The 16,923-nt window shown below is 36.6% G+C and overlaps 1 protein-coding gene across 8 annotated transcripts in view; it reads right to left on the minus strand.

Annotated features, from left to right (window-relative positions):
* FRY (FRY microtubule binding protein) overlaps positions 1 to 16,923 on the minus strand; it is a 233,346-nt gene that overhangs the window by 54,777 nt on the left and 161,646 nt on the right. For all 8 annotated transcript variants that reach the window (XM_082054462.1, XM_082054461.1, XM_082054463.1 and 5 more), the window contains 8 exons: positions 14,999 to 15,153; positions 13,496 to 13,595; positions 13,018 to 13,189; positions 10,978 to 11,234; positions 10,195 to 10,341; positions 6,335 to 6,503; positions 5,455 to 5,545; positions 2,447 to 2,529 (listed from right to left, as the gene is read on the minus strand). In XM_082054462.1, the coding sequence (XP_081910588.1) occupies positions 2,447 to 2,529; positions 5,455 to 5,545; positions 6,335 to 6,503; positions 10,195 to 10,341; positions 10,978 to 11,234; positions 13,018 to 13,189; positions 13,496 to 13,595; positions 14,999 to 15,153 (1,174 nt within the window). The remainder of the gene's footprint in view (positions 1 to 2,446; positions 2,530 to 5,454; positions 5,546 to 6,334; positions 6,504 to 10,194; positions 10,342 to 10,977; positions 11,235 to 13,017; positions 13,190 to 13,495; positions 13,596 to 14,998; positions 15,154 to 16,923) is intronic.

Raw genomic sequence — 16,923 nt, forward strand, 5'->3', positions numbered from 1 at the left:
TAACCCTGCTTCAGCATACAGCTGTTCTATGGTAATAAGCAACAGGTTTTCCCCTTCCACCTGCTTGTCTGCAATGATGTGAGTCAGGCGAGTTATTTCCCCCACTTTCTGTCTCCTCTGGGCTGCACAGCTTTGTTCGCTCTCCTGCAGTTTGTTCCCTCTCATTCTTCTTGATTTTTCCATTGGTCAGTTTTTATTTCCCATTATCCTTTCCAGGCCTGTTCTTGAAATATATTCAAACACTGCCGTTTCTGAATTTTTGATGAGAGTATTATTTTTTGCTCTGTGTTTTTGTTTGTTCATTTGTTTTGTGTGTGTTTTTCTTTTTGGTTACACTTTTACATTTTAGGTAGATTTGAAACTCTCAGCACTTTCCTTTTTTTGACAGCATACATCTGATGCTTGTCGGCTTTGTCACAGAAAACAAAACTGTTTTGAGGCCTACAAAAGTATCAGAACTAGCTTCTTCTAATGCACATCACTTCTTGGTTTTGACAACATATCTTCACATTTCCAGATCTTCAGGAGTAGCTGCTCCTCCATTTATTACTAAAATGCCAACTTTATAATTTCCATTCTTCAGTCTTAGTCTTCCAAGGAACATGTTAGACCTTTATGACTTAGGCCCCTATTTATTTCTCTCATCCTCTGGAGGATGATTTATTAGTTACAGATAAACAAGAATAAACTGACCTAATAATGTAGCACAGTATAGCATTTTCACATATTCCTCTTCTAAGGATTAACCAGATAATGTTTGCTGGATGCTTTTCAAAGCACTGCACAGTCACTATTTATTACTAAACAAACTGCTTCATGAAGTCCACACTAAGACCTAGCTCCTCACTCATGTTTTCGCAGGTTTATGTGCAGACTGAGAAAAAAAAAGCAGCACTTTGCACCTTAACATACAATCCTAGGCTGAATAAAAGAGTTTCTGTGCTGCAGAGCTGTGTTTCTTATTTATATCCTCAGCAATATACAAATGCTCAAGCAGACTGGAGAGAAGACAGAAACCGTCCCACCACCGATCCTTCGCAGCCTGGGCTGCCTGTCAGTGGGAGCAAGTTGCACTTAATGGAGGTTGCATTATTTGTCTTGTGGAATGACAAATGGCATAAAAACTACTTTCTTTTTAGAGTTATATAAAAATGTCACTAGCTAAGTCATATGTATTTTCTTTTACATTTAGGTATTTGTATACAGGTGGAAGGAACCCCTGTGAAAAGCAAACCTTGCATAAATATTCACAGTATTATAAAGCATGCAGGTAAAGAGAGGAAAATCCATTTGGGCACTGGTTTGAGGAGACATTCCAAAGGACGCAAAGAATATTTCAGTATTTTTTAACCTTTTATTACTCAAAGCCCTTGTCAAAACCAGCCACTTGTGAAGATTCTTCTGATAATCTAAACATTGTTCTATTTTGAAAGATTGTTCATGCAGATCAGATTAGTGCTGGTGCTCCAATTAACATCTGCTGAAGAATTTTTAGTAGCTGCAGCACTAGAAAGCCATAAGATACTAAAAACCACTGAGTATAATATGTTGCATACTTTTTTGTGTATTTAAATACTGCACTATGTACACACACAGTATTTTGTAAATATTGTGCCTCATATTATGAAAAAGCTGTTGATATACATGAAATCATCCTATTGTATTGTATTTGACAGTGTTTCCATATTTTGCAGAAGAGTATTGCCAAAAAATTGCTTCAAGAATAAATAAAATCTTTACTTTTTACGTCAAAATACTGTCTCAAAACGGTGTCTGTAGCATCAAGACAAGACATTATGGCTATTATTTGACCTGGTTTTAATAAGTCATTCAACAGTTGACAGAAATATCTTGGTTTTCTTTGGAATCTCTGCTGAGCACCAAGTGTCCATTTATAGTCCGTTTAGCAGAAATACATAAAGAACACCAAGTGTGCTCTGGAGCCCCATCTCACTCTGCTCTAACGCAGGTTTGCATAGTGCAGCCAGAAATCAGTTGCAGGCAGCAGAGAAAATCTAAAGAGGAGGTAAAGTCTCATTTTTTAAAAATCCTGGATGTCTTCTTCATACTCATATAACAGCACGTAATTTGGAGAGAAATACTGGTGAAGGGCACAATGCAAAGTACTTGCTCTAATGCTCTCGGAAAACTTTTGCCTTGCCACGTATTATACAAACGGTTTGAGGTGTTAGTGCCTGGAGGATTCTCTGCTGCTGCCTTCTGTAAGTTCTCTGGCCTTGAAATAGGTTTGACTGAGCCCAAGGTTAAACAAAGGAAATAAATCAATTAAATGAGGTCTGAAGGTAAAATAGGGACACTCCCTGTATGGTGATGCTACACTGCTGTTTATACAGAACTTAAACAGAGAGCCTCCACCAGTCATAAGAATGTTGTCCTCTCCCACCAAAACATCAAAAATTTTATCAAATTGAATAATAGAACTTACTTTTGTCATCATCGTAAGATCCTCCAGAGCTGTTACTGTACCTTGATTCTAGTCGCGTATGTGCTCTGACTACATTACTGAACCTTCAAATACAAGAAAAATCCTCATTAAAAACACAGACTGACATTAAACATCTGAACTCTAGGCTTACTCTAGGAAAAACCAAAATCAAAACAAAAAACATTTCCTTATGCATGCACTTTTATATGGGAATAGACAGCAATGTGAATGTAATACTGTTTCTTTCCACAAAAGAAGATTTTTGCCACTAGTTTCTGAGATGTTCCAACCGTGTGCTTCTAAGTCACAAGCTTTTAAATTTAGCAGATGGAAAATTCTCTTGCTGCAAACGTGATTTTCTTCAAGCAAGACACTGTGCTACGGCTGAACTGAGATATAAGCTGTTCACATCTGGTATTTTGTATTTTGTTCATGGGTAAGGTCCTGGCAACCTGCTAAAGCAGTAACTGACTGAATAGTCCGAAGTCAAGCCTGCATAGGTATCAAGCAGCAAAAGCTGCAGCAGATCAACCTTCAAGAGGAAAATCCAGCAACCGCCAGAGCAGATGTAGCAGTGGAGTTAAGGGATCTGAGAGCCAGAATAAACTGTTCACAGCTGTCCTCAAATCAGCCACAGATCCATAGTAAGGTAATTTTCACTGGTGATATCCTTTGGCTTCCTCCACCTCCTTGTACTGTCAGTGTAATCAGGCCTGAAGTGGAGTGAAGAGGAGTCATGCAGGAGGCTCATACACTAGCAAGGATGTAAAAACATCATCGTTTCCACAAAGCTAGGATTTGAATTACAAATAACCACTGTAAAATAACAATATCAAACAAAACCAGGTTGAAGGTTCTCTGTGCAGCACTCAATTTCTTACTGATACGCATACATATTATTGCAGGGTATTTAATTACACAGTAACATATTATGCTGTTTTCAAAGCATGTCTGTCTCAAAAGGGCACAATAGATTCATGGTGAAAGTGACAAAAAGACATTATGGGCCACCTTAATTCTGCCTTTTTCTGTCTTTCCAGTACCTGTTTCTCCTGTATTTTAATAAATTCCTTTTATAGATGTGTACAAACTCACAAGTACTGACATATTTAGGTGGCATACCTAAAAAGATAAAAAGGATGAAAAAAAATAAAGAAAAAAAATAAGAAGAAATATGCAGCGATGATCCTATATGAAACCAATGGAGAATACAGCTCCTAGAAATTACTTGAGAGCAGGGCATTTTACATCATTTTGCGTTAACATAAAAACATAGATATCTTCTGATTAGCTTCATATTATTCTAAAAATGCCCACATTTATGAGAATAGTTTGTTTACAATCTCTGTGAACATTATTTAATATGTACTGACACATGAGGTCAACAGTAACGGACATTCTAAGACTGACACACTAGTTTTAAAGTGTAGATGCACTTAAACCTTTTAGTACCTTTGATAACTCAAATGCCAGCAATGAATTCAGACAACTTATTTCACTTTTTTTGTTTCTTTCTGAGAAGTCTTTCTCTAGCAATCAGAATACCAATATCAGAACTTTGTAATCCTCCTTTCATTTCTATCATATAAGACAGTGGTGTCAAACTGGGGGCCACATCAGCCTCGCAGTTGCTTTCAAAGGGCCGAATGTAATTTTAGTAACTATTCCTACATTTATACAGTCCTAAAATTACATTCGGCCCTCTAAAGGCAACCACGAGCCTGATGTGGCCCTGGTGAAAATAAGTATGACACCCCTAATATAAAAACCTTTTTGGAGTCATATTTAAAATAAGACAAGAAACTCTGAAACACAATTGGACTTAAAGTATATCAGGAGATGAAGTTTGCTCAATTTATCTGCAAATCAACTAAACAAATCCCTAACTTAAAACTATATAGTCATAAACATTTATGTAAAGAATAGTAAAAAACTAATCCAGAGAAAAAATAGTTTTATCTTCCTTTTAAGTACATAGTTTTCTAGTGTGTGGGAAAACCATCATTTTGAGTAAAATCCTCTTTACTATCAGTCTGTAGCCTTACTTAGTACTAAGATGGGGGCCATTGTTTACTTACATTTAAATTAGCAGACAGATATAACTAACCTGACAAAATGCTACTCATATTTATAACATGTAGAAGTGACTCAAAAGGTTCTGAAGTACAGAAAAGTTTGCTCCCATAATTGTCTCTGTACCTCTAAGCCCTGAACCTGTGGAAGGTGGGTTGGACTGCTGAAGTGATACTAGTGACTGACAGGAACAATGGACTAATGTAATACTAATACACTTACTAATTAACGCTATTAGGTAATACTAATACACTTACTAACCAATGCTATTAGGAGTCGTACAAAGTTCTCTTCAAAAATAAGAGGGTTTCAGTGAGAGAATAAATATATATCTGCCTGTGCTTGCAGATCTGATGGCCCTAAACTTCACATTTATTCATTCATCATTTCACAGTATGTACTATAAATAGTAAAAGACTAAATTAAATGTATGATTTCTGAGCAAAATATTTTACATAGCTTTCCTCTGTAAGATATTTTATCCAGATAAATGAAGTGTCCTTGCAATCATTGATACAAATCTGCATACTAAATTTTACTTGCTATCCATGAAATCAAAGATGTGATCAAACTTGATTTTTAATAAAGATTTTAATAATCATTATTTGGTACACACTTGATTTTCTTTCACCTTTGTGGATAATTCGTACAAAACCAAGATCTTCTACTTACCACAATTTATTCAATGTATGCTTAACAGATGTTCCTCTGCAATGTATTATTTAACCACACTCAGGAACTAGAATCATGGGAATAGCTTTTTTTTTTTGACTTTTACATACACTCATTTTAAAATCGTCTTACTGGGATAGTGCCACTTAGGATCAGTGCGAGTGTCAGAGTTCATTACAAAACAATGCAAAACTTTTCCAACATCTCACCCTTTGCCGAGGAAAGCGCATACATTTTGGAGGGAAAACAAACAAACCACAAACCTTTCATCAGTCTCTTTCACCGCTCTGTTCTCTTCTACATCAGGAAAACTATCTTGGCCAGCTACAACAGTGTTACTGCTAGAGGTGGTTCCTGTATATGAGACGTCAGTAAGAACACCTGTTAGAGGTAGCAGACAGGATTTGCAAAGCAATAAAAGCCCACAACTTGGATTTCTTTAGTAGCTGCAGTCAAACCGATCATCCTGCAAGTACTTGTGCATGTGAGTGAAAACTGTTACCTCTACAAAACCGGACCTACTTGCATGGCTGAAGGGTGTAAAGTTTACATGCTTTGAAGGGTAGATTAATATAATGATGCTAATTTACATGCTTTGAGAGGCAGATTAACATAATGAGGCTCTTCCACTCCTTGAACTAAGCTCATTCTTAGGTGACATAACCTATTGTTTTTCAAACATTTGGCAAAACATTGACATTTGGGGTGGGTGTCTCTTATGTATCTATGACTACAGTGGCTTAGAAATAGCCTCTTGCCTTTAAAAATAGAATGGCCACACAATTGAGGCTCTCTGTTTTCAGGAAACTCTGCTGCTTTGATTTATCTGCTATAATCACAGCATTGGTTATGACTTCTTTTTCTGAGAAACTAGTGGTAGAAGAACTACTTCATATGAGAACAGCACCAAACATTGGCAATATCCTATTTAAATAGTTGAGAGAATTAAGCATAGGTTTACAAAGCATTTACAACATTAGGAATCAAAAAGAACTGTAATTTAGATGTGCAACAAGGCCCTGAAACTTGCACTTTATATATACACAGGTCTGAACGGGTGCAAAACTAAGAGAGTGTTTTTTCAAATACATGAAGATTGGAAATAGCAGGAGAGCATAACTGAAAAGTACATTTAAGTCATACCAGAAGCTGCAGCTGAGGCTTTGTTACTGGCAGCAAAACGGTAAAATGGAGGATTATCGCAATGCTGGACTATTGGGTTCACTGGGTCGGTTTGTTGCAGCTCAAAGAGAAGCTCTTCCATTGTCTGAATGGTGTTATTGCGACACAGATATATTGCAACCTTTTTTATCTAGAGAAAAAAGTAACAGTTATTAAACTCTGAATTTCCAAAAAAATCAATACCTGTTACACTGCAGTACTGAATAGATCCAGAATGGAACCCGTTACTCCTGGACAGACACTACAAGTACGCAACTGCATCCACCTTGTTCATACAGAAATAAAACTGCTCCCTTTGATATCAAGATCATGTCCCCAGAGATGTAATTACCCCAACGTTTTTGCTTACCATCCACAAATCAGCTGTTTAAATATATAACTACATAACATACACATACAAAAACCCATTTAATTTTCACTGATCATTTAAGGATATCAGATTTAACTCAGAATCACACTCAGGGATTTATAGTTTGAGTATGTGATTTCCACTGAAGATGAATCTTAGTCTCTTGAATGGAGCAAATTTCTCATCTAGAAATCTAAACCCAACCAAAGCTTCATGCCTGTATTTCCAGCTATGGTTAATGCGAAAGAGGTAGCTACAGCTAGCCACATAGAATAAGTCACACTCTGAGTAGCTTATTTGTATCCATAATTGAAGTAATAGCACATGGAAGAAACATAGAGCAATTATTTATACAGACTTCATGCATCCTGATTTCAAAAATTTGAGAGTATCATTTATAGAAATTTTGGTAAAAAAGCTTTCATCTTTTCACAAGACCTCAAACATTGTATGTGCTGCAGCAATTAGGACTGTTGAGATACTGAGATCAAATTGGACTGCATTCTTGAGGGAAAAAAAGCCCTGTTGGCTGTTAAAAGCAGAGATTCTCTCTCACTCAGAAACACTAGCTTCATAAACTGCTGGAGCTGAGAGATGACATATGGAAGCATCTCTCTGTGCTCACTTCTTGTTCAAATGTCTCTAAAGAGATGCTTATAGTGGAGCTAATATAGAGGACTGAACTGCCTGTTGGCCTCGCCAAGTGTTCTTATACTCTTAAATACTTACATTATAATCACTTCCTGACTGCTTCTCTTTCCCTCTTCCCTCACCTCACCCCTCCCTCCCTTTTAAAAATTAAAGTAGAGGAAATGCACATATTCTATTCAAAGTCTCTTTTATTCTACTGTGCTAAAAATTTCCCAGGGACTTTCCACACACAAATCCATCTCCTTTCTGAGGCTCATTTCTGGTTGGGCTCACAGTGCCACTTCCAACTTCTTTCACCCCAGAAGGGGTCACATTCCCTACACTAAGAGTGTTTGGCAAAGACATTTCTGAACTGTAATTATTCTAAGAAATCTTTCAGTACGTATGTGAAAGAAAGGACAGCTCGGGAGTTTACACTGGTGCACTGGGGAAAAATGCTTAAAGGAAACAGAAGAGACAAAGCAATGAATTTAGCTGCTTGGGAAAACAAAATAAAGTAAGTCAGGCATGCTATTGGCTTGGACCCACAAAGGCAGAACAGATGGCTTAGGGCATGAAGCAGCTGGTGACAGCCTTGGGGCACAAAGGGCTCCGAAAGAAGATGGGTAAACTGGCAATCCTGCAGCCCCCTGGTCTATTGAGCCCAGGTGAGCTGGAACAATGCTGATAAACTGTTTGAATTATCTTTATTTGCTAATGTGTACATGTTATCTACATGATAACTGAATATACGTGTTTATGGTATCAGCAGTCCTGTGTAGTTAGCAGAGTTAGGAATAATTTCTTATCTGTAAACTCCAGGGCATTATCAAAACACTAAGCAGATGTGTGTGATAAGCCCAGCGTACTTTCCTCCTCCAGACAAAGCCATCAATTAAAGGGTGACTCATTAGTACAGCCAGGCTTCTTACAGAAGTTAAAAACTTTTTCAGACTTTGCAAAATGTGAGGATTGGACTTTTAACTCAACATTATAAAACACAGACTAACAATGTGGCAGAAATGACAGGAATCTTGTCAGCTGCTGCCACTAGTGAAGACCTGAATGTCTTGTTTACAGCCACTGGAAGCCTGGGAGGGAGAGCAGAAAAGTCCCACCGGCCAAACAGGAGACGGTGAACAGATGGAGCTGGAGATGCCAAAACAGACTGCTCTCCCCATGGAGTCAGAGGACTGTATTGTCCTCTAGAAGGACAGGACTGTGAGGGCCAATGCTTCGAGTCAAGAGGGTTTGGAAAGAATTTGAAGAAAGAAGGAGAAGTGCTATGGGTATTAAGCAGGGTTTGAGGTAGGCTGCTCCGAGCTGCAGGATGGCACCAGTTTTGGAAAAAGGACTATTAGACACTTCTCCTCAGGCTACAAATTTGGGGGTGATAACATATACTCAGTACAAGACTACTCCTTTCTCTTACAAAACTGCCCCTATTCCTTTTTCAAGCTGTTAGCCACTGTCACTCTGTCCCAATTGTGGAAAGATCTTCATTATCCTCAGGATATTTGGGATTGACCTCTTTGGTCATTTTCTTATATAAACCTTGAGCATGTTCTTACAGGAACTCCACTTTCCAATCTTTCCTCTTCTGATTAGCTAGGCAACATTGACCTGGCATATATATGCACTGATTTGATCATATACAACAGTTAGCCATACAGATAAAAGGAAATCAACAGGATGTCTACAATACAATAACAACATCTGGAAAATTTTTATGGTCTTCTATATTTCTTTCATTCTATTTCACTTAGAAGTCATCATGAACACTTTAAGCAAAGTGTTATTTCAGTAACTGTAAATGAAATATGGTTGTGAGGCTTTTTAGATTAATCACATTACTAATTATTTCAAATTTATTTCATGGAAATCAATAGAAAGAGACTAACTGGTAAACCAGCATATTTTAATTGTGCTGGAAAATTTACTAAATTTAGATTCTGTTTCGCCCAGCAACTGAGCAATAAGGAACATGGGAATGGAACTATCTTGCTTTTCTCAGACAGCTCTGATTTTATTTTAACTTGAATAATAACAATATCCTGCGCAGTTTGACTTGCACTTTGCAGAAACAGTTATGTAATTCATAACAGCCAAGCAAAGATGAAAGTTGCTACAGTTAAGTAGCTTATAAAGGTTGGCGATCTTGTGTCTCTTGAGATGTCCCACAGAAAGCCTTAGTCTTCTGAACAAGAGAATGTAGCACTTTCTTAAAACTAAACCTAAATCTTTACAACAAAGAACCTAATAAGAGCATAGCACGTTATTTCCCATTCGTGATATAACACGCATTGTTTAAAGGGCTTTCAAAATTCGTGTTGCAAACTAGTTGATTACTGACAAAAATTATAAGCATTTAGTATTTTTACTTCTTGTAATTTTTTTCATGCAAGTTATTTAACCTCTGAACAGCTGTTCTGTGTTTTTAATAAAATTTTAAATTTATATATAAATTGCATATTTTAATGCAATTCTGACATGAAAAAATATTTTTAATATTTTTTCTCATTCATTCTGACAATTTACGGCCAGTCCCTGTTACTGGCATCTTACATAGACACGCAAAGTCACTTTTTGCTTGAGAGGAGCCCACGTCTTGGTTGAAATGAGGGGTGCTCCACTGGTGGAGACCAAGATTCCCACTAAACAATTCCTTTCTTGACTTTCAGTTTCTTGGCTCATTTATTCCTGCAATTTATTTTTGTACAGTGTGCCAGGGAATATGTTGGCACTTCTTATTTTTGAAATAGAAATTAATTTTCTGCAGGTGACAGCCGTTTATTAAAACCTGTGTAGCCAATAGTAAATAAAAAAAAGTGTAAACACTTACATAAGGTAAAAGGATGGTATCACTGCTAACACCACACAAACTAATGAGAAACTGCAGTGTTATCCTAAGGTTGTTACTCCATTTTTCATTGTTGGCCAAAGCATTCCAGACATTTTCCATCTCTGGTCCAGGAATTTCATCTCCATACTGCAAAGGATCATAGGCATATATTTCTTGAAATACACAGACCAAAACAAACAGTAAAATACTGTAACGAGTTACAAAACATTATTTTCAAAAGCTGCCTCATAGATTTCAAAGTGTAAGTTCTAGCAACTAAAAGTTTGTTTCTACATGTCCGTACCTAAGCGCTTCAGCCTTCACAGAACTGAGCTTTTCGTCGCCTCTGTCCTGAGTAAATCCTAGCAGAACGAAGCATTAGACAGCCCTTTGCTTCGACATTGGAAAGGAGCAGTTTTTGCTCTGTTTTGCAAGACACAGTTATAGTAATGACTCCCTTTTGTCCAGTCATTGAAATGGTGAGTGTGTGCACCCAATATGTGGAGTCTAGCATTGAAGCTGTTCAGTTTGCCATGTAAAATCTTTGGCTCCTACTTTGAGAAGATTGTTTTAACCACCGCACAGGCTGACATTTGGATAGGAGAGGAGTGGCAATCTCTTGGTCATGCTGTTCTACAGAAAATTATTCACAAAGACTGTTCCAGTGCAAAATTTCTGGTATCAGAGGAAGAAACCTAATTATCTTTTGCATATGAAACACAAGTTTGAATATTTCAGAAATTGTTTTACAGGTTTGCTTTTTTGTTTGTTTTGGTTTTTTACCTTGGCTGTCATATACATGAGATTATTAAGAACCAGTGAGGTGGCCTCAGGAGAGCCCCAGCCATTGCCTTTTAGTCCACTTGTTACTGTTATTTCACCATCCTTGTCCTTCAGTTCATCTTCTGGAGTGGTGGGGCTTGAACCAGGCAGGAGCAGTCTGTTGTCTACAAGTTCAATATTATGAAGCCATGGCAGCAGATAGGTAAGCATGATCTGTCTTCCATTTGGATGTGTTGTTGGAAATCGTTGGCTTACCTCTAAAATAGTAAAATTTGGAAACAACAACATGTTAGTTTATGAAAGCAACTTTGAATACAGTGTTTAAATCAGATTCCTGATGTGTGTTAGGACACCTGGTGGTTTTTGCCTTGCAAACCACAAGCATACAAAAGCATATACTTGAGCTTCTTGAAGAGAAACATCAATGTTCAGTGTCAGCAAGCAATTGCTCAGGTCTTCCTTCTAAAATAACTAACATAGTCTGGGCTTTGAAACAGAAAGTCACCCCTTGTTACTGTGCCATATTATGTATTAAGTGAAACGGATGTCAGTAGAGAGGAAAAAGGATAACTCAGTTACAAGCTGTTATTCTAGAATTTCAAGAGCTTTTGGAGAATTCCAATAAACATACAAAAGTGATCTGCAGAATTACAAGTTTCCCACCAGCCTCCTTGTTTCTAAGCTATAGTGTAAATCTTAAGGTGCTTATTATACTGAGTTTACAAAAAACACCTTGCGTATGTCAGGAGTCTTATTTCCTGTGGGGAGGCCTATAAAATTCACAGTCGTCTGCCAGTCCAGGAGTGCTGGATTACAGCACTTTATATAGTTTATATAAAAAGAACTGGCACTGTAAGGGAAAAGGATTTGGAAAAGAAATTTGGATAAGAAATACAGCGACAAGATTCCTGTCAAGGTGAATGAACCACATTAGCTCTCTTTAGCAGAATTATTCTGTAAAATCAGTAGAGTTAACATTTACTTTCTTTCCTCACTGCCTGTTTTTTAAAAATCTTCAAGACATACAGTGTTCTCTATCCTTATGATTCTAGATGTATAGAAAGGGGATCTGATGTGGACTGTGTATTTGAGTTCTAACGACGTAGCCACTACAGAAACATGAATAGATGGTAACAGTACTAATGAACAACATTTACTTTGATATAAATGAGCCATCAGAATTTCCCCACACCAGTTATTTATAACTCATGGTATCTTGGGCATCGAGAAATGGATGATGTATAGTTCCTTTACCCTTCCTCCAGCTCCCACAGACTGCGTAAAAACAACAGAAAGGGGTTTTAAGAGCCAGTAAGAATTCCCATGACTACTGAATCTGCATTCTGTTACTTTAAAACTAGAGCAACACATTAGACAGATTAAAACAGACAGAAAGGTCTCAAAACACAATTGTTCCCAGAAATGGTTGCAGAGTGGGCATATTCTGAATGGTGCTCGTGCAGGTCTGATCTGATTCTTTAACATTTTTATTAGTAAGCCTGACAAAATATATTTCTCATAAAATTAAAATGATACTAAAGAGCTACAGATGTGGAAAATAACAGAAGGTAGAGATCACTCCTTCTGAGTGATTTGAATCATTGGTAAAACTGGACACATGCAATCAATCTTTCCAAAGTTAAAGTCATGTTTATATAGAATGAAGAATTCTATCCTCACAAGTATCATCTACATAAATGTCTGTATAAGAAGAATCACTATGTTTAACATGAGAACCCATTATAGTAGAGTTTCCCAATGTCACATTTTCAGGGCCCTTGCAATTTCAAAGCTACCCTAAGATGACACAAGTGGCACAGAATCCACAAACAGGGTTTCTAAAAAGCTATTCTGTACTTTGCATAAATACCTCTATGAACTATATATTGCATTCCTAAATCTGATTTGACCTGAACCAAAATAAAACCAGGTCAAGCTAAATTTATGAACAGAATTGTTGTCCACAGGTGGAAATGTCTTATCAGTCTACCATTTGTACAGAAATTTAAAGTAGGTAATTACTCAAATAGATATAGGTACCTGAAAAAAGTGGAAGGGTGAGTTCAGGATACATCCTTGCTAGTTCACATGAAAGAAGGGCAAGTGAGACGCTGTAAAGAGGTGGCAATGGACCATGTGTCCCATACAAGATACTGCCTGGTCTTTGCTCAGCTACCTTTTTTGAATAAACAAAAAGCTTTGATTCAAGGATCTGTAAAAGACAAAATAAATAATGTAATGAGACAGTAAAAATTCAGTATTTCAGGAAATGTCATCATTTCAAGTCTAGATACCAGAAAATGCTCTATGTGCTTTAGAGTATAGTCTCCAAATTTGAAAGACACCATAACTAGTATTTTTCCATTCATTGTTGTATAAATATCCCCGTAATTATTTATAGCCAAGACAAAACTGTTTATTTTCAAAACAAAACTAAAAAACAAATAAACAGTACTTTATAAGAAGTTCACCAAAAAACCTCAAAGGTAGGAGGACAAAAAACATAGCTGATACGTGCCTGCATTAGTTGCATGGAAATTTCATAAATCTCTCTGTTGGTGTCAGATGCCTTGAACAACACCAAGTTTAAAAGCGTCACTATATCAAAAGGGTAGTTCCTAGAAGAATAAACAGTACATTTTTGTGACTGTCGGTGAGGAATGCAGATAATATTCACTCTGATTTATTCTGTAATATAGTCTAAAGAGAACATCATCTTTCTTTTCTCTGTTCTGCCACCAGAATATGGGAAAGGGAGCTCTTATAAATACATGCTGCTTGATCAAAGGACCATCTGGTGCACAGGGAGAAAGAAGGGATTATTTGTAATTACCTCAGACTAATGCTTAGGAATGCACTGAGTTACCCACAGTGAGAAACGCAGTACCTGTGTCTATAACGGACAATTCATTTTAATTTATAACATAAACTGTTTATAGAACAGGCCAACACCCATGAGAGAGGATGGGCAGCATGAAAATCTCCAGGGATAAAGTACTTCTTAATCCAAGCTGCAATTACAACTGCCCCTTTGGAGAAAATACAGTATCTCTGACATGAACATTTCCAGATGTCAGCCAGTTCTATAAAAATTGTTTTCAAAGAGTAAACACAAATAACTGCTTCAAAAAGACCACTGTCTATAAAGTTAACATTAACTGTAACGCTAAATATAAAGTGTTAACTTAATGAGACTACTGCTAGAAAAGCAATTCCCATGGCACAATATTTGGATTTTCACTAAATAAGTTTCTGCTTTCTCATGATGACTTGTAAATCCACATGATTCAATTATGAACCATCAATTTCTCATCCCAGACGTGAGCTACTGTGCTCCTGGATGGCTGCAGAATACCTATTTGGACATCTTAGTGTTAAAAATACAGCAAATACATGCATGGCATGAGACATTCTTCGTAATTCCAAATACTAGCTACAATCCATCCTCTACACCTGTCTCTTTGTTCCTTCACTGCGTTTAAAAAATAATAATAAAACAGAAATTAAGGGAAGTAGCTTCTTTGTAGAAAGATGGACATCAGCAATGAGATACATGATTGCTTATTTTACAAGCAGCTTAAGCAGTGGCCTCTATAACATGTTGACAAACAATAGAGGAAAGACCATTAACAGCTTTCAAAAATTAACAAAAATATTAATTATTATTTTAATTAAAGTATTAATTAATAACAATTAAAACACTTTATCTTTTATAAAGCAAATAAAAACCAATGCCAAATATTTTGAAACTAGATTTATGACCTGTGTTCAAATTAAAGTGTTGTGGTTATTTTGTATCTTCCTGAGCAAAAGAGCATAAAAATGCCTCAGATTTCAAATATAAATACAGTAAGAGCATCTTCTACCAAGCAGATCACTTTAAGAATCATGGAAATAAGTGATACAGTCCCCAATAATTGTTTGAGAGATATAAGAGTGAGACAAACAATTTTCTATAACACAAGCTGAACCTCCAGTTTTCTTTACATTTGAAAATGTAGATTAATAGATGAATTAATACCTGCTTCCACACACAGTGGCAATGGCTTTGAAACACCCAGAAGCAAGCTGGTATGATCCAGTGTAACATCGATCTATAGCCCAGTTGAAGAGATTTATTTGATCAGGATTCAGTTCTAGCAACAAGACCACAACTTCACAGCCAAGCTGATGAACCTGAACATATGATTGGTGAGATCAGATTTGTTCATTCTCTACTATTCTTAAAGTGACATAGGTAGAAAAAGAGGAAAATGGAGTATTCAAAAAAAGTAAAAAGAAATCAGAAAATTCGTAATAAATTTATTTTGGGGATAACAAAGTTGAAATATGACTCAGTTTTCAATACTCCCCATTTGAAGGAAAGTTGTATAGACAAAGACTACATAAAAGAAATAAACTTTCAAAGGTTTCCAAAGTTAAGCACAGGAAAAAGCAGAATCTTTGGAAAATCTAAGACACATTATAGGCGTTCTTGGGCACCTTGCATTTGTATTGGTTAGCCGATTTGTCAAATGTTTATTTCCGACTTCATGTGAGTTCCATAAAGTGACACACTTAATGTGTGTCCTTCTTTTGATTAACACAGAAGCAAGGCAGACAAAGAAAAATACCTTTTGCAAGCCTGAGGGTATGAAAACTTGCATATTTAATCCAACTACATCAAGCAATCTAACAACTCTCCCTAAAGCCCTTGTATCACTTGATCCTGGTACCACTACTGCTACAAACATATCACAACTAAGGCTTAGGCTGTGCCTTTGTTATCCTTTGGTAGGGAATAGTAGTGGAACATCAAACATGATTTCCTATTAATATTCAGTCACCCAGTGTAAGCAACTACTTGCGAAGACTGCAAACGGTATTTAATTTTAACGGACCATGTAGGACACTTCTCACCTAAATCTGAACTAGCTCCATAGGCAGTACAGTTTATTTACAGTCCTTGACCACAGTGATTAATCATGAATTACAGTGATTAGCTTAGGGGAAACATATTTCACCTATTATATCCAAATTTTGTATTTCAAGGGGTAATTTTTGTCCCCAGTTACTTTATGAGTGGTATATACTAATGATCGATTAGACATGGCAATATAATATTTGTTGATTATAATGAAAAAATGTCAGGAGGAAAAGTTCATCTTTTCCTTTCTCTTATTCTGTGTGTTTCCTTCCCATATCCATAAGAATTTCAACTATATGTATCACTTACACATACCTTTAGAGCTCCATCCCTATCAACATTCCAAAATCCTATCTAATTTCTGAAAGATTTTCTCTGTAGCTATTCTTCTAATTTGTCCAACCTTTGTTTTTCCTTATCAATTATTATTTCCACAGCATGTATCATCTAGCTGCTCCACAAGCCCTTAGTCTTTGCTGTTTGCATTTTGTTAGCAATTACAGCCACCTGTGCTGGAATGAAGCTATTAGGGAGAACAGCAGGTCAAAGTGCAAGATACCACAAAGGGAAAGACCATTGTTCTCGCTCTCCACTTGATGCAGATCACCAATCCACCCCTCCTTAACCAAACAAGTAGTCCAATCAGCTGTAAATACAGAAGTATGACTGGATAATTATAAAGTCAAAACCCATCTTCACAGAAATGGAAGAAGCAATTACAAGATTAATCTATTACATGTTCTTTAAAAAGAAAAGGAGATTTTTTCCTCTCCTGAATAATTTATCCTCTTGACTTCTTTGGAAGATCTACCCACTAATTTTCACTCAGATTTGTTTCACTAGTATCTATGTTACCAAGCAGGAAAGGATTTTACATTATCATTCCACAGAAACCTGAAGCGGGTGGGTGGAAGTACTCCAAATAGAAATACAAATATTTTTGAGCTTGTGCCAGTTTTAACCTTTCTTTATCAGCAGATGAAAAGCCTAACCTTCTGTTGCAAGCAACACTGAGCCATAAGGAATTTTTTTTAGCTTAT

Source organism: Streptopelia decaocto (assembly GCF_964273445.1).
Source record: "Streptopelia decaocto genome assembly, chromosome: 1".
Taxonomy (NCBI): Eukaryota; Metazoa; Chordata; class Aves; order Columbiformes; family Columbidae; genus Streptopelia; species Streptopelia decaocto.